Source organism: Danio rerio, chromosome 13 (genome assembly GCF_049306965.1).
Source record: "Danio rerio strain Tuebingen ecotype United States chromosome 13, GRCz12tu, whole genome shotgun sequence".
Lineage (NCBI taxonomy): Eukaryota > Metazoa > Chordata > Actinopteri > Cypriniformes > Danionidae > Danio > Danio rerio.
The window spans coordinates 9457132-9477873 of NC_133188.1; the positions used below are offsets into that span (position 1 = coordinate 9457132).

Below are 20742 nucleotides of genomic sequence, written 5' to 3' on the forward strand. Positions count from 1 at the left end.
TTTTGTTTGGGGTGACAAAAATTTGGCATGAGGTTTGAACAGCATCCAGTCCTTTCCAACACACACTGCAGTTGACACTGGCGTCATTACGGCGCACTTTTAGAAATACACTTTTTCAGAATGCTGTACAGCGCTGACCCAAAACCTAAACATATCAGTCACTGCGACATCATCAAATCATCCATAAATATTCCAATGGTTTATTGTGAAATCAGAGCTGTTCAGAAAAATGTATTAAAATACAAACGTCGTAACATGAGAATGTGAGACTCAATACAAAACATCAGCATTTTCACAATAAGAGCACCCAGTTTTATTAAGGTCTTTGAGTGTTTGTTGCCATCATGACAATCCTAAACAAAATATTCAGTGATATTCCTTCAAATCAATACTGATAGTGTAGTTTGCGCAGACACACTGAGGTTTATCCAGTGTACAGAAGTCTGAATCATCCACATTATTTCATACGCTTCCAGAAACACGTTTACTACACGAATGTCCAGCGTTTGCTAAAACTGTTCAACTCTTTAGATGATTCCTTTCTTACAACATCTCCAACTATGACAGCTTCTCATTACTCACCATTTCTTAATCTTACTAAATACTTGACTTGATGTCACTCTGTGGACTCTGGGGTCATGTGCAGCATGAGCAGGTCGGCCCCCCGGCGGACGACCACATTTAAGCTTTCGCTGGTCCTCACAGCATTATATATCTCCTCCGACGTGTTCACCTTTACCCCATTGATCTCAATAATAACATCTCCTGGCTTCATTCCGGCTCTGCAAAACAGAAAACAGGAAATGACATCATCAATAGGATGCCTTAATCAACAGCTGATAACATCATGTTCAGAGAGCAGCACACCTGTTGGCTGGAGATCCTACAATCACACGGTGGATGAGAACTCCATGAGAAACATCAGGGAAGGACAGGTCTCGCATCCTTAGCTCTTTGATTATACTGAGGAGGGGAAAAAGAGAATTTAAAGATGATAAAAGACTCACTTCAGTGCAATGTTTACAGTTTAAGGATTGATTGATAAATAGATAAGAAAGATAGATAGATTCATAGATAGATAGATTGATAGTTTGATAGATAGATCAACATAACAATCAATATTACATTCGCTTCAACCAAAAACACCTCAACAAAACATTCATACTACTTCAGTCGCATAGAGTGTGACAAAAAAAAATGCTGTTAATTTGCAATGCATTGAATTAAAGGTGCAGTAGGTGATTTCCTCAGAAACATTTTAGTTGTGCTGGTTGAAAGTCTCTTCACAGTCCAATAGTAATGATTAAAGTAAATGATCTTGGGGGGGGGGGGGGGGGGGGGGGCTCAGATTTTCATTATGGCCCTTTTTTAAGAAATAATAAAACTTATTTGAATGGTTTAATTGCTTAACTCATAAAGCTACATATATAAAAATGTGCACTAACAAAGGAAGCATGGTCGATTTTTCCTTCCATGACAATTAATCTTTTTCAATAGCACTGGCTAGAGCTGCACAATTAATCGAAAAAAGATCGCGATCTCGATTCGGCCCTCTAGACCAGGGGTGTCACACTCAATTACTGGAGGGCCGAAGCCCTGCACAGTTTAGTTCCCACCCTGCTCCAACACACTTACCTGTAGGTTTCAAACAAGTCTGAAGGACTCAATTAGTTTGATCAGGTGTGTTTAATTAGGGTTGGAACTAAACTGTGCAGAGCTGCGGCCATTTTGGAACTGAGTTTGACACCTGTGCTCTAGACGATGTTAATCCAGCATTTCTACGATTCTGTCAATCATATTTTCAAGTTCAGGAGAGAAGAAAAGGCGGCTGCACGAGTCTTTTTATTGTTTACATACATTGCTCTACGACATGGACACCTCCAAATGATGTTGAAAGAGTCACATACTGTATCTATAAGGTATAATTCACCCAAAAATGCCATTTTTGTCTTCATGTAATGTCATGCTATCAGCTGTAGGGCGGGCGCACGCTCTACTTAATGATAGACGCACGCGCGTCTTCTTTAGTGAACAGAACCTGCTGTGAGTAACAGGTAATAAAGTTGTAAATAATATTGAGTTTGTGGCACAGAGTAATCGTTTGAGAGCCGTGCACAAAGTATGAACAACACTTAGCAGTGAAAATGAAACCGAAAGCGTGCACATCATTTAAATAATCATATCGCATTTCAGAGTTATGACTGGGACAAGCATTTGATGTTTTTTCTTTCATAGCGAACACACAGTTGTGCATGAAAATAAATGTTTACAGTATCAGTATAACTACTCTAGCCTATATAATGTTGATTTTACCAGTGAATAAAATGATCTAATAATGTTCGCAATGACTGCAAGCAAATATCTCAAATATAATTCAACATCAGAATTATTATGAGTAGAATAAAATTATTTATAGAAACCAGTAGACCTACACATAATATTATTATTGTTGTTTTACCATATGTTTGAGAAAAAACAATAATAATTGCTCATATTACGCTTTATTTTACATCTACAGAATCGTGAGAGAATCATGATCTTTATTTTAAGCAAAAAAAATCACGATTCTCATTTTAGCCAGAATTGTGCAGCTGTAGCACTGGCAAAACTACCACATACTCTCTAAGGCCATAGAGACACTTTGTCCATTTTTTAAACAATATTTTTAAGCTTTGAAAGGTTTAATTAAAGTATATGATGAAATGATTTAAATTTAGCCTTTAATTTACAAATTTTACACCATTTTTCTTATTTGCTCATTCTTGTCTTTACAATATGCCAAATTTGTTTCTTAAATAGCTGTACAGCACATAGAAATTTAATTTTACGTTTGATCTTAAAATGAAATAATTTTACAAAAAAGACAAGTACACTGTCAGTAATAAAATAATAAAGCAAATGACTTTGTTTAACTCTAGGTATTTGAAATATGACAACACTGCATTTCTTAAAGCAGTGTTTGAAGAGCCTTATTGTTTATTATGATAAATGTAACAGCAGATTGCTTTGACCTGTAATGCCTGTACAATTCAGTGATGCTTCAAGACAGATCAGAATACAGCTATAATGTATAAATCCCACAAAAACCCCAAACAGAAACATTTCTAGCATAATTCTTTTGTCTTAAAGAAATATAAAAAGTTCCAACTTTGCTCAATCTAAGTTTCATTTGACGATACAGCCAAACAAAAAGTCTGTAATCTAAATACTAAATTTGGTCAAGGAGCAAAGATAAATAACTTCTACTTTAATATCGAAGAGATCGCGATTGTATACAGTCTGAGCACACACACGAGATGATGAGAGGACTTGCAGTTAATTTGAAAACGCCTATTTAAGAGCTCACATATCTGTTTTTATGATTAATGTACATGACTGCGCTCTCATGTTAAAATAAAGAGCTCGTTACGTTTGCAGAAATGATTGATTGCGCAATACCTGCATTCCCTCACCAACATTCAGAAGAGTGACAGACAAGTCAGAAGAAGAGAGCAGAGAGAAGAGAGCAAAATGTGTGTGTAGATCGTTGAAATGGCAGGAAGTGTCCGCGGTTTTATTACTCTTGCTAATAACATGGACATCTCTATAGTGAAAACATCCCAAAAGCATTATTCCAATAAAACACTTGTTTATAAGTTGTTTTTTTCTGTTTCTTTAACACAGTAAGGCCTTTTTCCCGCCCTTACGTTCAATGTAAATCTAGACAAGGTCGACTGTGATTGGCCACTTTTCATATTATTTAAATCACCGCTTCGGAATCACAGTAAATTGTGCCGGTATTTTTGCATTAAATAGTCGCATAAATTCACAAACATTTTTATTTTTCGGGCGTGAAAATTGCATACAAATTCTCCTTGATAAATTAAGCACTTTTCAACAGAACAAGCCAATTTTCCAGGTATTCCAGACTTGAATTTATAAGAGCCAAATCTAGTGGCACATAACAAAAATCTGTAGATTCCATAATGTATGAATTTTGCTCTTCTGTAAAATTGTAATAAAAGTGTTTGGCACCTGGGGGTCAAAGTCAACATCATCACTCCAATGTAACGCCTTTTCGATCCTGATTCTCCAAACCAAGACTCTGAAAAAAAGACCCAATAACCATCTGTCAGTGAAAAAAATGATGTCACAGACAAAAGCAAGCAGCTGTGAGGTCATTCTTACTCTGTTTGTCTGCAGATCGGTCTAGGAAGAGACGGACTCTGCCTGAGGGAATAGCGAAGGAAATACCTGCTGTCACTTTCATGGTATTAATGCCGATGACCTCACCATCCTGAAGAGTACAAACATGACACATCAGTTTATTACATAAGGCTAGAGTATGGCCAGTACAATACAATATTGATGAACATTTGAAAACAATTCACGTTCTTAATATGACAGTCATGAAGCTCTGTGTTGCTCTTAAGGTCCAGCAATCTGTAGTCAACTACTAAATGTGCACTAATAACTTTCTCCTTCAGATTATTGTACATGGATTTCGTAGCGTGGTTCTAGCACGCTAATTAAGGTCGTACTCACACTATGTACAGTTGCCTCGAACCGGGCCCATATGAAACGAATCCATATGAAACAGTCCCTTAAGAGTCATGTCTTGCTTTCAGTTTCAGGCTTAGGCGCGTTTTGCACTCACACTACAAGTGTACCGCGCCAAAGCCCAAGTGAACCACACTCAGGCTTACCTCTTCCAACCGGGCCAGGGCCGGCCAGGTAAACCGTGCCTGAGCCTGATTCAGCGCACTCACACTTCTCAAACGATCCGGGAAATGGGCCTGGGCACGGTTCGGATATAGTGTGAGTATGCCCTAAATACCTAAAATCAAAATTTTCTACCACTGAATAAGGTTGCATGTCTGTGGCTATAAATACTCCTACCACGCTTGTATTTGCCTTTGCTTGTGTTGAGTTACTTGGAATTTTTATTCCAAATGAAGACAGCAGAGTAGTTTGTGTTACACTTGTCGGTTTAACAGATAAAGCAATGATTTTGTGGACATCAGTAATCTAACTATTTGCCTTAATCTGATTAAAACAACAATATGATTAAGGTGTTTACATGAGTTGCTTTTTGAATGTTCATTTCATGATTCCGTTTTACATGTTAAAGCACATAATACGATTAACGTCATTGTGTCACCACGCTATCCCTGTTTCCTCCGTAATTTAGTCTCATAATAAGTCTCATGTAATTTCAGGGAGATTCATTCTTAGTTTGTCGACTTTATCTGCAGTTTGGCACTTTCATTTTCATTCAAGAACATTTCATGCGTGCCCCCCATGACAAACGACATATTTGATGCAAAGAACTGCTAGAAGAGTGTAGTTTTAAGGGAATTTTGCATCCCGCACGCCGTATGGGAGAAAAAAAAAAAACCTCCATAGAGAATAGTGTCAAGCAGCCGTGTGTGTAGAGATCATCCTGTTACAAAATGTGGCGAAAATCCTACAAGATGTTAATAGTTTAATTAAGGTGTTTACATGTTTACATTCAGAGAGCAGCATTTACAACAGATCTTTCAGTCCATAATATTGTAGTGATATTGAAAGAGTACAGCTGACAATACTAACTACCTTTGCCATCTGAATAAACAAACAAGGAACACCGATCGCTCACTTACCAAATCTGTAGAGACAAAACAATCAACGCGAACTGGAACTGCGTCTTTTTTTAAAAGAAGGTGATGGGCAAATCCGGATTTCACCATTTCCAGATGCGAAAAGCTCTCGGGTAAAAATGTTCCTTACAAATTTCCTTAAAACATTTTTGTTGCGTGTTAGAAGACCACTGTAGTCCACAAATGTGGCTCCTTTCTCATTGCGGGAAAATGAAAACAAAACCTTTGTTGTGGCACGTTTATAAACAACACTGACGACCCATGTCTCCGAACAAGTCTTCTTCTTCTTCCACTTGTTTTAATTATGGTTAGCAACACAACGTCGCGTCTCTCTGAATACTGTAACAGGTAGTTTTTTTTTTTATATTTAAGTTTTTATCGCAGAGAGATACAATTCACAACATCGATATACATATGCCACTTTTACATTTTTTTACAATTTAAATTCCCCAATCAGGGACCAAAAAGAAAACACAAATTTCTTCAGGACAGCAACAGAACATATCCCTCTGCCTTATTTTCTATTATTCTAATCAAAACTATTTACAGAAAAAAAAAAAAAAAAATATATATATATATATATATATATATATATATATATATTTATATATATACATATGCATACACAACACACATATATACATACACACCTATACATGCATACACATACATACGCATAGGGGCAATATAACCAGTAAAAATAAGTCTTAAAATTCTATAAAAGAAAAACATTTGGTTGAATGAATGAATAATGCAAAAAGCAAAGGGGACAGGGGGCACCCCTGTCTTGTGCCCCTCTCTAATGTGATGGTTTCTGAGAGATTACCATTTATTTTGATTCTTGCACTAGGACAAGAATAAATGTTTTGGATAACCCTGATAAATTTTTCATGGAAATTAAACCGCGTGAGGATACACTTAAGAAAAGACCAATTGACTGAATCAAAGGCTTTTTCTGCATCAAGACTTAGAAGAACAGCTGGCACCTTAGAGTCGTGAATATGACTGATGATTTGAAGAGTTCGTCTAACATTGTCCTGTGTTTGCCTGCCACAAATAAATCCGGTTTGATCAGAATTAATTAATTCCGGCATTAGTAGTTCAAGTCTTTTAGCTAGGACTGAAGTAAAAAGTTTATAGTCTATATTTAGTACCGATATAGGTCTGTAAGATGTACACTCTTCTTTATTTTTCCCTTCTTTTGGGATTGCCGAAATAGTAGCTTCTCGCCAAGAGGGCGGTAATTCTCCTCCATGTAAACATGATTAAAAGCCGGCAATAAAATGGGAACAAGCTGTTGTCTAAACATCTTGTACCATTCAGAGGAGAATCCGTCTGGACCAGGTGATTTGTTTGTTTTAAGCTTGGATATCGCTTTATTTATTTCCTCCTCTGTTATATCTGCAGATAGTTCAGCATTCCAGTTATTGCTAATTAACGGTAGATTTAGAGAAGCAAGAAAAGAGTTGATTTTTCCATGATCTACTTTTTGTTTTTGGGTATACAAATTTTTATAATAGTTTTCAAAAACTCTTTGAATATCTTCTGATTTATAAAATAGCTGTTTTGATATAGGGTCTTGTATTTTCTGTATTGTTGTATCGGCCTGTTGCTTGCGTACCTTTCTAGCCAATAGCTTCATTGCTTTGCCACCCGTCTCATAATATTTTTGTTTTAAAAACACAAGTTTTTTCTCTATTTCCTGGGTATAAAGGTAGTCTATCTCTGTTTTAATTTTCTTAATTTCCAGGGATAAATTTTTGTTAGGGCTTTTCTTATTCTCCATTTCTAATCTATTTAAATTTTTGTTAAGTGTGTTAAGCTTTTCAAGCCTACATCTCTTTAGTTGAGATGTAGTAGCAATGATCTTACCCCTAAGAACAGCATTACACGCATCCCATAAAATAGTTGGAGAAACTAATCCATTATCATTCTGCTCAATATAATGTCTTATTTCAACTATAATTTTGTCCCTAATAGCAATATTGTTCAGTATGCCAGAGTTTAATCTCCAGTGAGTGTTTTTTGGTTTATTTTCCAAATTTAGGTAGAGTGATATTAAAGCATGGTCTGATATGTCAATTAGTCCTATGTTACAATTTTTTATTCTAAACTTGTCTTTTTCAAATACCAGGAAATAATCAATTCTTGAATAGGATGCATGTGGATGTGAGTAAAATGTATAATCTCTTTGTCCTGGATGAAAGTATCTCCATACATCAATTAAACCCATTTCTTTTAACATTGTATTAATTTGTTTTCTTAAGGAGTTTGTTGGCTGGGTGGTACAATGTGAGGAATCTAATTTAGGGTCTAATAAAACATTTAAATCTCCACCACAAACAAGGATACCCTGTGATTCTGATGCTATTAAATCTATCAAGGTCTTAAAAAAAGAGCATTTACTACCTGGAGGGCCGTATACACTAAGAATAGTGACTAGGGTGCCCTCTACTCTGCCTTTAATCATTATATATCTTCCCTCTCTGTCCCTTATTTCAGTAAGATGTTCGTAAGTAATTTTGTTAGAAATTAAGACTGCAACCCCTCTCCTATGTCCAGATCCATACGAGGATGAAAAAATGTATTTGAAGCCCATTCGATTCAATTTGTTGTGCTCCGTTACATTAAGATGGGTTTCTTGAAGTAAAGCAATTTCAATTTTCTCTTTTTTAAGTTTAGTCAGAATCTTGCTTCTTTTTATTGGACTAAGTAAGCCATTAACATTGTATGATGCTACCTTTATGTGATTATGCATTTTCTGATTGATTCACATATTTCCAGATATCTCTTGTTATTAAGCTCGTGTAACAGTGATCAGGTAACGCCCCCTTTTGAAGTGGTTATGAACATGAACTCAACGAAAAACAAAGAACAGACTAAACTTTGAACAGAAAGAAAGTCATTGTAAATGAAAAGTGAAACAAGACTTCCACATATGAGGTCGCAACATATCGACCCTTAAGTGAGCAGAGATGATAAATGTGCTCCATGGGAGAATCCTCTTGTACTTGCCTCCTACCAAGGGCCCATGCACAAGTCATTTAGACTCAGTAACAGTTCGTCTTTTCCATTCGTAGCAATTTGCACTTTAAAGAAATCAAGTATTTTCCGAGTCGGGAAGAAAAGTATATAATACAAAGCAATAAAATTAACAAAAGACGATAAAAGCGTCCAACTTAAAACGGGACTAAAGAGTACCTTCAAGTGATTTTGGCCCTCATTAAGCCCATTTTTTATTCCTTAATGGACTATTTGTGGACGCTTAAATGCAAGAAGTTTTTCTTTATATGAGGGGATTGAACGAGTAGATGTACCATGCTTTTTGCCGGATTTTCTCCACGTCAGTCGCTGAACGAGCTCAATCAGTGAGTTGGGCGAGCTGTGTGTGGTTATCGGAAAACCTCATTTCTCCATATCAGTCGATGCCTCTTCCGCGGAGTTGTAGAGAACTGTGCCTTCAGTGTAGAACACCTTTAACCTGGCTGGGAAACGCATTTGGAATTTGATGTCATGATCCTTCAGCATCCTTTTGGTTTCTTGGTATTCCCTCCGTTTCCACAACACATCAGGGGCATAATCATGGTCAAAAAAATTCTGTTGCCTTTCCATTCGATCGCCTTCTTCGCCCAGGCAGTTTTGATGACCAGTTCTTTTGTTCTGTAGTTAAGAAACTTGACGATGATCGAGCGGGGTTTGGCGGTGGGTAATGGAATAGGTGCTAGCGCTCTGTGAGCCCGTTCAATTTGGAGGTCCCCCGGAGTAGCATCAGTCAGAACTAGGGTAGATTTCAATAAGTCCTCCAGGAAGGGAATCATTTCTGAAAAGTTTTCCTCAGCTTTTTCTGGTACCCCGTAAATCCTTATGTTAGATCGTCTGGCTCGCCCTTCTTGGTCGTTTAGTCTAGTTTCCAGCTGTTCCGTTAGCCTTAGCATCTCTTCTAACACCTCTTCCGTGTTTTGAAACAGGTAGTTTTTGAAGCTATCATGCATATTAATAAAGTTGCACCTCATTCACAATAGAGCGCGCTGATTAGTTCGTCTTTCTCTAGAATTAATGATGAAAGCTCAAAGAAGTCACATTGTACCTGCCAGCCAGTCTCCATGCTGGAATTTACACAAGGAGCTCATGGCCTTGACGTAGCTTCAAAATTTCTTTTCAAACCGGAAGAACGAATTTGTTCGAAATAATGCAAAAACAACCAATTTTCACTTTTATTGTGAAATATATGTATCCTAATAGTGTTTTTAGCAGCGTGGGACACATATATGACTGTCAACATCTGAAAAATGTGTTTTAGTGTTTCGTGACCCTTTATATCAAAAGGCAGAAGCAGTCAGTTGAGCAAATGTCAGCGACTCACCAGGTTTATGAGAGGCCCTCCTGAATTTCCAAACTGTAAAGCAGAATTGTGATTGAGTGATGGAATGCAATTCATTAAATGATGACATACTTTTTTTTGCATGCAACACCACCCAGTCTCCAGTGCTCTTACATCTATGGTAGCGTCCGTCTGGATGTAGTCCATGTTGGAGTTGGAAAGACCCAGTTCTTTACTGCCTCTCTGAGCAGAGCTGACGATTCCAGATGTGATGGTGTTTTTAAGAGAAAAGGGGCTCCCCATGACAACCACAAATTCACCTTGACGCACATCAGATGACTTGCCAAGACGCAACGTTGGTAAAGGATTCTGGGACAAGATGGAGAAAACAATGACACTATGTCAGACTATATGGTCATGTACTAGAACTGTGGTAAAAGAAAACTGAAAAATTAATAGCAAAAATGGCCTTCCAAACATAAAAGCCTCCTCTGTTACTGTTCAAGGCTCAAAAATTAACCTTTTTTTTGATAGCACCGGTGCTCCTAACTTAAAAAATGTAGGCGCATCAGACAAAATTTAGTCGCACCAACCAATTATAAGCAACGTTACTACATGTTTTATACAAACAAAGTTATTGCATTTGAAATGAACAATAATCAAACTAAAAAGCAAAATATATATATATATATATATATATATATATATATATATATATATATATATATGCATGCATGAGGAAAATGTCTCACCGAATCCCGTTATCACAAGAAAATATATTTTATAATATAACTGATTGACCAAAGCATACACAGACCGCTGTGCTGTTCTCACGGGTGGTGTCTGATATTGCACTGATGCTTTTGACATGTACTGTACCCTATTATATGCATACATCATGTTAATAGCTATACCGGTCTTCATGAGTAGCGATAATAGTTTTCTCGGTGCAAGCCCGTTTGCCATGGTGTACGTGGTGTTACATTTTACATATAGCTGCCACTTGCACGGCGGGCATCTGGCGATTATATGAAGGATTAAACAGAAGCTCTCGTGCTAGATGTGGCAAACAGTTACCTGTAAATTCCATCCCACAGACTTTTCATAGCGGACTTGAAGCCAATGGAAGTCTTTTATCCACTCTTTGAAAAGTGTAGATGTGTGATTGACATTCAGCACATGATCACTACTTAGATGTGTCATTATTTGTAACTTTAGATGACAGTTTCTAAAACAAAATCTGTCAGTGTTATCTTCATTCTCATATTCAGCGCTTTATAATTTTTCGCAATAGTAGCTCTCCCTGTCATCCCAAGCCAGAAGGCATTGACTGAGTGATTGACAGCTGATATTAACCAATCCATTCACACTCTGTTCTAGAGCAATGGCCCAATAAGAAGAGCTCAAAGGCGGGACTAGTATTACAGACTTGGCTTTGTTTACTGCGGCAAGTTATGACAACTGTTGTAAACCATTCCTTGACTGGAAACACAATGCTGCGATCGGTTCTGTTTGAAATAGACTGGAAAAAAAGCGATACGCATCCACCATTTTCAAGAGCTCGAGATTTTTAAAAAAGAAGGTATTTTATGTATGCAGCAGCAGTTGCAGCTTTAGCTTTAAACAATCTTTAAACAGATTATTAATGGGCCTAACGTTAACTGTGTGCATTTGATCATCCTTTTATTATTGCACACGGTATGTTTTTCACCTGCTTTCTTTTTGTTAATATGATTTAATTATCATTCTTTTCAGTAATATTGATTTACTAGATTAACTTTTATGCAATGTTAACTGCTGATCTGAGACCTTTAGCTAGGACAGACTGCTTTGCATAGTTTTAGACAGGCTACATGACAAGATGATTTTTTTTTGGCTAAGAAATATTTATTTATTTATTTATTTATTTTCCAGTGTGGCCAGAGAAAAAATTGGTACAACCTTAATGTTGAGCCCTGAAATAATAACTAATTACAATGCAACACCATTAAACCACTACCGCTCATGCTCATTGAGCAAAGTCATACACAACACATCTAAATCAAGTCATTTTGCAAATATATTTTCCCAATAACAAAAGTGAAAATGGCGAGTGGCTAGTAAAGTTGAAAAACTACTAGCCATATAGGCTGGTGATCAAAAAAGTTAATGTAGAGCCATTAAAAATATTAAAAATCATATTGACCTCACACTTTTAATGTACTAACCGTGATACATTTTTGATTCTTTAAGCTCAATTCTTAAATGAACAAAGTTCAAAAAGAAATTACTCATTTGATAAAGACCTTTTTACTAAAAATGTAAATTAATAAAATAAAATGAGTCCTTGCTCTTACCATATAAAACTATGACTCATTGAAAATAGGAATGCACCGATACCATTTTTTATAAACGATTTGATTTCGATCCCAAAATTGTGTCGACTAATACAGATCCGATCCGATACTGTGCCGATTTTTCTTTTAAGCATAATATAGTTTCTATGGTGATATAAACTCAAACAATATATCTTGCTTAGTTAAAATAAAAGACCTATAGGCCTACTGTATATGACAGACGACACAATTACTAACTGAAAACATGATGCTTGCTGTAAACCAGGCTACATTATTTGAGCATTTGTTATGATATTGATCTGATGTGGTCCAGCTTATGTTTCTTTTTAATAGTAAGATTTTTCTTTGAACTCTGCAACAGGCAACCACTATTGACCCTAATCAAAACACAAACTGGTCTGTTAAATAAACTATTGATATAAATAAAATTACAGTCAAATATTCACAGTTTCAGAGTAACCTATATGAGGCTAAATAATTTTCTGTTAATGACAATCAGTATTGTGCCTGTCAGTTTCACTTTTATTAATTTAATCAACAACTTTGACCACAATGAGCCAGGCTTACAAACTATCCTAAAAGTATTCCCCTAGGAAGAATAAATTCAGTCGGATAATTTTACAGAGCGGCACACGTCACATCAGCCGGTGTGTGAATGAAGCGCTTGATGCATCACTGAGACAGCGCACAGTCCTCCGCTATCTGCAGACACTTCCAAACCAAAACAGCAGTAAAAAGGAAAGAAATCAGTGCGTTAAGGATCTGTCCAATGTATTATTGAGCCTTTTCTAGTTTTACATTTCAGGTAGGCCTACTTTGTGTGTGAAGAGCAGGTAATAACCCACTCAGTTCCAGTGTTGCGAATGCGATCAGCTGATCTAACAGACACAGCGCTACATGATTCAGAAACAGCAATAAACTCCTCGTTTCAGGTCGAAATGAACCAATTTAATGCAAAACTAAATGCATTTCTCCACTGATTATTTATATTAACAGGAACAATAAGTCTAGGAGAAAGCTTTTTAAAATGTTCCACCACAAATTAGTAGTGAAGACTTCATGAATTTTTTCAGTGATAAAATAGAAGGCTTTAGACAGAAAATAGGAGATATTAAACTTTCTGCACCGGCTTATACTCCAAATCCTGTAAATATTTCACTGAATCATAATAACCTACAGTGCTTCAAAATCATAGAACAGGAAGAGCTAGATAAAATCATAAATAGCTCTAAAGCAGCTACAGTACGTGTATGCTGGACTCAATTCCAACAAAATTACTGAAAGAATTGCTACCTGCTATAGGAGAACCTCTTCTTAACATTAACAACTCTTCTTTATCTATAGGCCATGTTCCAAACTCTTACAAGCTAGCTGTTATTAAGCCTCTTATTAAGAAACCGCAACTGGACCCCAACAACTTAGCTAACTATAGGCCTATTTCAAATCTTCCATTTATGTCTAAAATACTAGAAAAAGTTGTTTCTACTCAATTATGCTCCTTTCTGCAGACGAACAATATTTTTGAAGTGTTTCAGTCAGGTTTCAGGGCTCATCACAGTACAGAAACCGCATTAGTGAAAATAACCAATGATTTACTCTTAGCTGCTGACCGAGGGTGCATCTCTCTATTAGCTCTACTCGATCTTAGTGCGGCATTTGACACCAATGACCACAATATCCTCATAAATCGCTTAAAGTCTACAGGTGTCCAGGGACAAGCTCTACAATGGTTTAAGTCATACTTAACTGACCGTTACCAGTTTGTGAATATTAATGGACAGCCTTCACAAGTCAGCCCTGTAAAGTATGAGGTGCCTCAAGGATCAGTTTTAGGCCCTTTGCTGTTTACAATTTACATGCTACCACTGGGAGACATTATTAGAAGACATGGGATAAGCTTTCACTGCTATGCAGATGATACTCAATTATATATTTCAACTAAACCTGATGAGATGTCTGAACTGTCTAAGCTAACTGAGTGTATTAGAGATGTTAAAGACTGGATGACCAAAAATTTTCTTCTATTAAACTCAGACAAAACAGAATTATTACTTATTGGACCTAAATCCTGTACACAGCAGATCTCGCAACTCAATCTTCAATTAGAGGGACACAAAGTTAGCGTTAGCTCTACTATAAAAGATCTGGGTGTTATATTAGACAGCAATTTAAATTTTGAAAATCATATATCCCACGTCACAAAAACTGCCTTCTTTCATCTGAGAAATATCGCTAAATTACGAAGTATGCTATCCATCTTGGATGCAGAAAAGCTAGTCCATGCTTTTATGACTTCTAGGCTGGATTACTGTAATGCTCTATTTGCTGGGTACCCAGCATCCTCTATTAACAAACTTCAATTAGTACAAAATGCACCTGCCAGAGGTCTTACCAGGTCTAGAAAATATGATCATTTCACCCCAATTTTATCCTCCTTACACTGGCTGCCTGTTAAGTTTTGTATGAATTTAAAATATTACTTCTCACCTATAAAGCTCTAAATAATCTAGCTCCTGTTTATCTAACCAACCTTCTGTCTCGCTACAATCCAACTCGCTCTTTAAGATCTCAAAACTCAGGGCTTCTGGTAGTATCTAGAATAGCAAAGTCAAGAAAAGGAGGTCGAGCCTTCTCCTTTATGGCTCCTACACTCTGGAATAGCCTTCCTGATAACATCCGAGGCTCAGACACACTCTCTCAGTTCAAAACTAGATTAAAGACCTATCTGTTTAGTAAAGCATACACTCAGTGCATCACTTAGCCGGTTTCCACACAAGTTTCCACATCTTGTTTATTATGAACAGCAGCTACGGTAATTATTCTCTTTTTTTTTTTTCTCCATTTCCACCTGGGGATACTCATTCCGAGGTCTTTAGATTATCCGGAGTCACTGATTGGATCCAAGACCAGCGACGAGATGATCCCAAGGTGTCCATATCCAGGACCAGGCCGTATCCTGAGCTGCTGCTGTGCTGGTGGTCATGGGGGAGTGGAGAGCATGAGACTGATTCCAGTGACCAACCAGGGACAGACTAGTCTTCACTGAGGCCAGCTTCCAGCCTTCACCGCTGAGACTGCAGCTCTACACTAACTTTTGGCCAGCGGAGAAATTAAAATGGTCGTGCCTGAAGGATTCAGATTTCTGCTTTCCAATCCGTCTCATCATGGACCAACGTTTATCCTTTTCTCATCATATTGTTTCTCATAATTTTTTTTATTAAATATAATTATTTGATCATTTGAATGAGTATTTAACTGTGAATTCATTTTAATTAATGAATAGGTTAACACATTGCTTAATATAAGAATGTTCAGTGCATTTGCCTTTCTCTTTATAACTATTTTCAGAAGCCAACAAACTAGGTCAGAGGTCAAGATATAAATGGGAAAGAAAAATATTGTTTCCATTTCAAAATGTCTTTCGGGAAACATGTTACCCCCAATGTGTAAAGCACTTTGAGTGTGCAGAAAAATTGCTATATAAATGTAAGGAATTATTATTATTAATTATTATTTATTCATTTCTATGTGAAACACTTTCATGAGCCCATTTAGCCAATGAGACAAAAACATAGTTTTACTAAAGTAAGCTTACATTTATCAACACAAAATGAACCTGACTGTATTTTTTGTAGTAAAGCCAAGGTTAATTGTGTTAGATATGCCATTTCAGCCTGCAGAATGGCATTTCAAACTGTGGCCTAACAAAAATACAGAAAATAAATATCGAGTTTCTGTAATATAAAACTAAATAATTCCTCTCACTGTATGTTATAGTTCCTAATGTTATCAAGACAGAAACAAATGTAAGTTAATTTTAACAGAATCACTCAAATAGCAATTAATCTGATTGATGTTAACGTTAAAGGTTTGATCGAGCTTTTAAGTAAAACAATAGATAGTTTAAAGTTACAGTACCGTTAATATAACATTAATATTTACGTTACATTAAGTTGCATCAATGTTAGCATTAGCATCAAATGCTAATTAGCGCTACTAGCCTGTGACATACAGTAATAAACGTTAGATCTATTTACACTGACTTAAATATTCATTTGTTTAATTTGTAATTATTTATTTTATTTAGGTTATTTTTTCTTTTTAATTCGCATTTTTCACTTAGTGAAGGCGGGGACTGTTGACTAACGTTAGTAGCTCTAAATTAGTTGACTGGAATGCTGTGACGGTGTTAGCATGTAGCATGTTCACACAAAATAAGTACAGTTCGCAATTAAAACCATTTCCCACCTTTTGTTGTAACTTAATAAAACCTACTGCAATTAATGTAAACAAAGATGTTTAATCCACAAGAATTTGATCATTATTCCTACCTGTTAGCGTTCACATAGGTTCGGTCCTTATTTAGGCTAGAGTGGGTTATTTTTTGAGAATGAATCTGTGGATTTAAATAAATTGTGAGAGTCGATTCATTCTTGACCTTTTCATAAATACAACAGTTGCTTTGTTGCTGAATAAATGTCTTATTCACTTTAGACAGTGTCCTACCACCACCTACTGGCGGCTTCAGGTAATACATGGATAACTTCATTTTGTTGCATATTTTTCTTTTTAATTTATTATTTGAAGCATTATTCATTTAAAAAAGAATTCACAACAATAACGAATTTATATAATCATAATATATAAAATATAATATAACTGATAATAATAATACTGTTAAAAATGATAAATAATTGATAACGAAAATATAAAATAACTGAAATGAGCTACTCAAAATAAATGAATCATACACACACGCACACACACACACACACACACACACACGCGCGCGCGCGCTTATAAATATATATAAACATGGTAAAAATTGTAACAAAAAGCAAAACGCAGAAAAGTTGTGCATGACAGAAAAAAATACATAGGCCTTTAAGTGCAAAATTAATTTAATTAATAATTGGAAAAAATGTGTATAAGCAGGTGGCTGTGTGAGCACATTAAGGCGAATGAGCCAGTCAGTCTAGCGCGGGCTTTCATTAGAAGTTTGTTGTGTTTTAAAAAGTCTCTACGTAATACCAAATGGAATTGTGGAACTCTGACATCATCGGTGACAGTAAAAAGCTTTTTGACGTAGCAGAAACTCTCATTAGCTTCTTTGGATGTCTAGTAGTTCAGTACTTTCTGCGATTCAACAGTACAGTGATAAAATGGCATTTTCAAAACTGATTAACCGTCTGAAGAAAGCGTTTGGTGTTAAGTGTGCGAACGAACAACCGTGTGAGCCACTCGAACCCACCGGCAGCACGACAGAGAATCACCGTCATCTGATGACCGATGACCCGGCCGTCGCTGCAGGAAAACAGGCAGGGAGACAAAAAAAGAGGAAACTCAAATTGTCTCCCATCTTCTTCGCCTGTTTTTCCAGAAGAAGAGCTACTGTTGTTGGTAAAATAGATTTATGAGCACTTTTAATTACTAAAGCATACTGTTAAACACACCAAACACATCACATAAGTGTTTAAAGATCAGAAATGAACATTACTGGAAGACATTTTAGAAAGAGTTTCTTAAAGCCACAGTTCACATAAACAAGACAATTCTGTCATAATTTACTCCTTAAACCTGTTTGAGGTGCTTTCAGCCATTGACTTCCACAGTATTTTGTGTTCCTACAATGAAGGTTAATGGCTGCTGATTTCAGGAATTTTCTTCAGAATTTGTAGTTTTGTGTAAAAAAACAGAAAAAATAAGAATTATTTGTATTAGGATTTTTTATTTCAGTGAGCTTTGCCTTTAGATATATAGTTTACTTGTTTGCTAATTCAATGCAGAAAACCCATGAAGATCATCAATAAAAACACATTGAGTAATGTTTCTGCAAATGAACTTCAAATATCTTGTCAAAAAGAGTTGTAGAGTCATATTAATGATGTTCCTTCCTCTCTTTAGATCAGCTATGTGTGCAGGAGATCCACGAACTTCACGCAGAGCCCATCAGTAGCTCTAAATTCTTCTGCACTGCTGTGAGCAACCTGGAGCTGGAAGTTCTCCAACCTCCAGCTCTTGATGCTCCAGCAGACGAAGATTTGGACTCTAAACCGGAAGTGAACAGCTTTGACTCTGCAGTGGTCATTGAGAACGACTCTGCAGAGCTTCACTTCCCAGCAGACAACGAATCCTCCCTCAGTGAGGACAGCCTGGAGCAAGAGCTTGATAGTCCTCCAAGTTCACCATTCGATGAGGACAATGAACTTCCAGTGAGCCAGCAGCTCATAACAGATGACATGTGTGACTCTGCCCTCGATGAAAACTCGAACCCTTTACCGGATCAGGTCTCACAAGAGGACTCTGCTGTGAAGTCTACAGCAGATGATGGGACCTGCTTGGACAATAGTAAGTTTATTGCTGGAGTTCAGAACATTTGTTTAGGCTCATCAAACTTTGTAAAATTATACAGTTGAAGTCAAAATTATTCACCCTCCTGTGATTTTTTATTAATATTTTTTAAATATTTCCCAAATGATGCAGAGCAATAAAGTTTAAGTATTCAGAACTTTAAGCTGAACACTGGTATCTTGGAAAATATCCAGTAAATATGATGTACTGTCATCACGACAAAGATAAAAGACATCAGTTATTAGAAATGAGTTATTAAAACTATCATGTTCTGAAATCTGACAATAATTCTGACTTCAACTGTTTGTGTTTTTATTTGGTTTATAATTTAATGACATTTTCTTCATTTTTAACAGATGATATCAGCTGCCGATACAAACTCGGAAAGCAGCTTGGTGAAGGAGGTTTCGGCTCCGTGTATGAGGGGATTCGCATACAGGATGGTCTGCAGGTATTCATTTTTGTAGACTCAAATCCTCTGATGAAGTTCCCTGTTTAAAGAACATCATCAGAGCTTTCATTGTTTGGACATTTCTGCTGACGAATGAATCCTCTGTTCAGGATTTATGACTGAATGAAATGATCTCCGTGCACATGTTAATTGTTGGCTTGTTCCTTTAAACAGGTGGCAGTTAAATTTGTCCAGAAGACCCCAAATATGCAAGATGTCAGCTCTGTGAGTAGACTACACTTTCTGTTCGCTGTGTTCAGTTTATAAAGTCTTATATTTATTATAGACCACAGGCTGTGGTCAGAAACCCTTGTTTGAAAACCAACATTATTATTTTGTTTTCAGTCATGTGACCAGCCACTTCCTCTAGAGATCACCTTGGCAAACATGGCCAGCGGTGGCTCCAGGTGTCCGAATATTATTCAGCTTCTGGACTGGCAGGTCTTTAAAAACCATTATGTCATGGTGATGGAGCGGCCTAGTCCAAGCATGGACCTGGAGGCATTCCTTGAAGTCAGCGGTGGAGTCCTCAGTGAGAAAACAGCACATACCATCATGAGGCAAGCTGTTTATGCGGCCAACGTGTGCTGTTACCGCGGGGTGTTCCACCGGGACATTAAGCTTCAAAACCTGCTGGTGAACCCCGACACACTGGAAGTCAAGCTGATCGACTTCGGGTGTGGAGACTTCATGATGGAATCAGCCTACAGTCTCTTCTCTGGTAGGTGTTTTGAATAGTGTGGTCAAAAGTATCGACTTCGGTATCAATCGATTCTGACATTTAACAAGTCAATTTGAGCGCTGTTAAACACCACTGATTGGCCATTGGTGTTCACATGCTCAGCAAATATGACTGTGATGAGTGTCGGTATCGATTGGTAGTTGATACTTTTGACAACACTAGTTATGAATGTGCATAAGCATTATTAATATACGTATTGAAAGCTGGTTAATTAGCACAGCTGAAGCCCATCTGGTATATATATTCAACATGATGCTAAACTAAACGTCTCTCCTCCAGGCACAGAAGCGTACATCCCGCCAGAGTTTTATGAAAAAGGATGCTACCGGGCCAAACCAGCGACGGTCTATTCTCTTGGGGTTCTTCTGTTCACAATGCTCCATGGAGAATTCCCATCAGCGTATGACCTGTACTACCTCCAACATGACTGGTCCAAATTTACCCTCTCTCAAGGTGAGATGTTCATCAAAGAACAATTAAGTGAAACAGCTTAATAATAATAATAACAATAACCTCACCTCTCCATTTCTTCTTCACAGAATGCTGTGATATGATGACGGCTTGTCTGCATGAGAATCCAGAGTGCAGAATTCCTCTAGAAGAGATGCCTTACCACGACTGGTCCATGCTGGAGTTCTGAGTCACATTAGCAGAATGTTTTGTATATTTGATTTTTGTACATGTCTGTAATAAAGATATATTTTATTGAACTCACTTGTGTTGTGGCTTATATTGTGATCTAGCCCCAGTGTTGTCAGATTGTGTGGATTTAAAATGGTTTTGTTAGGGGTGACAAAAATTTGGCATGAGGTTTGAACAGCATCCAGTCCTTTCCAACACACACTGCAGTTGACACTGGCGTCATTACGGCGCACTTTTAGAAATACACTTTTTCAGAATGCTGTACAGCGCTGACCCAAAAC

At 36.9% G+C, this 20742-nt stretch overlaps 2 protein-coding genes across 2 annotated transcripts; one reads left to right on the top strand and one right to left on the bottom strand.

Moving 5' to 3' along the window:
* Positions 1 to 172: 172 nt before the first annotated feature.
* Positions 173 to 16661, bottom strand: htra2-3 (HtrA serine peptidase 2-3). Its single transcript, NM_001109735.2, has 7 exons — positions 16607 to 16661; positions 10114 to 10308; positions 9982 to 10014; positions 4168 to 4276; positions 4015 to 4084; positions 868 to 963; positions 173 to 782 (listed from the first exon to the last, which is right to left on the bottom strand). Exons 2-7 carry the CDS (start codon positions 10240 to 10242, stop codon positions 617 to 619), a joined length of 603 nt encoding a protein of 200 aa, NP_001103205.2. The 5' UTR covers positions 10243 to 10308; positions 16607 to 16661; the 3' UTR covers positions 173 to 616.
* A 586-nt stretch (positions 16662 to 17247) lies between these two features.
* Positions 17248 to 20551, top strand: LOC110438963 (serine/threonine-protein kinase pim-2-like). The gene is made up of 7 exons (XM_021480733.3): positions 17248 to 17675; positions 18180 to 18623; positions 18983 to 19077; positions 19252 to 19302; positions 19423 to 19798; positions 20099 to 20272; positions 20359 to 20551. The coding sequence occupies exons 1-7, from the start codon at positions 17390 to 17392 to the stop codon at positions 20457 to 20459; spliced, it is 1527 nt and encodes a 508-aa protein (XP_021336408.1). The 5' UTR covers positions 17248 to 17389; the 3' UTR covers positions 20460 to 20551.
* The last annotated feature ends 191 nt before the right edge of the window (positions 20552 to 20742 follow it).

What these genes read in the sequence shown, in the direction of transcription:
- LOC110438963 (XM_021480733.3), top strand. Translation starts at nt 17,390, where the DNA reads ATGTCTAGTAGTTCAGTACTTTCTGCGATTCAACAGTACAGTGATAAA. An exon ending in AAGAAGAGCTACTGTTGTTG is followed by an intron (nt 17,676 to 18,179) that starts GTAAAATAGATT and finishes TCCTCTCTTTAG; the next exon opens with ATCAGCTATGTGTGCAGGAG. An exon ending in AGCCTACAGTCTCTTCTCTG is followed by an intron (nt 19,799 to 20,098) that starts GTAGGTGTTTTG and finishes TCTCTCCTCCAG; the next exon opens with GCACAGAAGCGTACATCCCG.
- htra2-3 (NM_001109735.2), bottom strand. Translation starts at nt 10,242, where the DNA reads ATGGGGAGCCCCTTTTCTCTTAAAAACACCATCACATCTGGAATCGTC. An exon ending in CCGATCTGCAGACAAACAGA is followed by an intron (nt 4,085 to 4,167) that starts GTAAGAATGACC and finishes TCTTTTTTTCAG; the next exon opens with AGTCTTGGTTTGGAGAATCA. An exon ending in ATGTTGACTTTGACCCCCAG is followed by an intron (nt 964 to 4,014) that starts GTGCCAAACACT and finishes TCCCCTCCTCAG; the next exon opens with TATAATCAAAGAGCTAAGGA.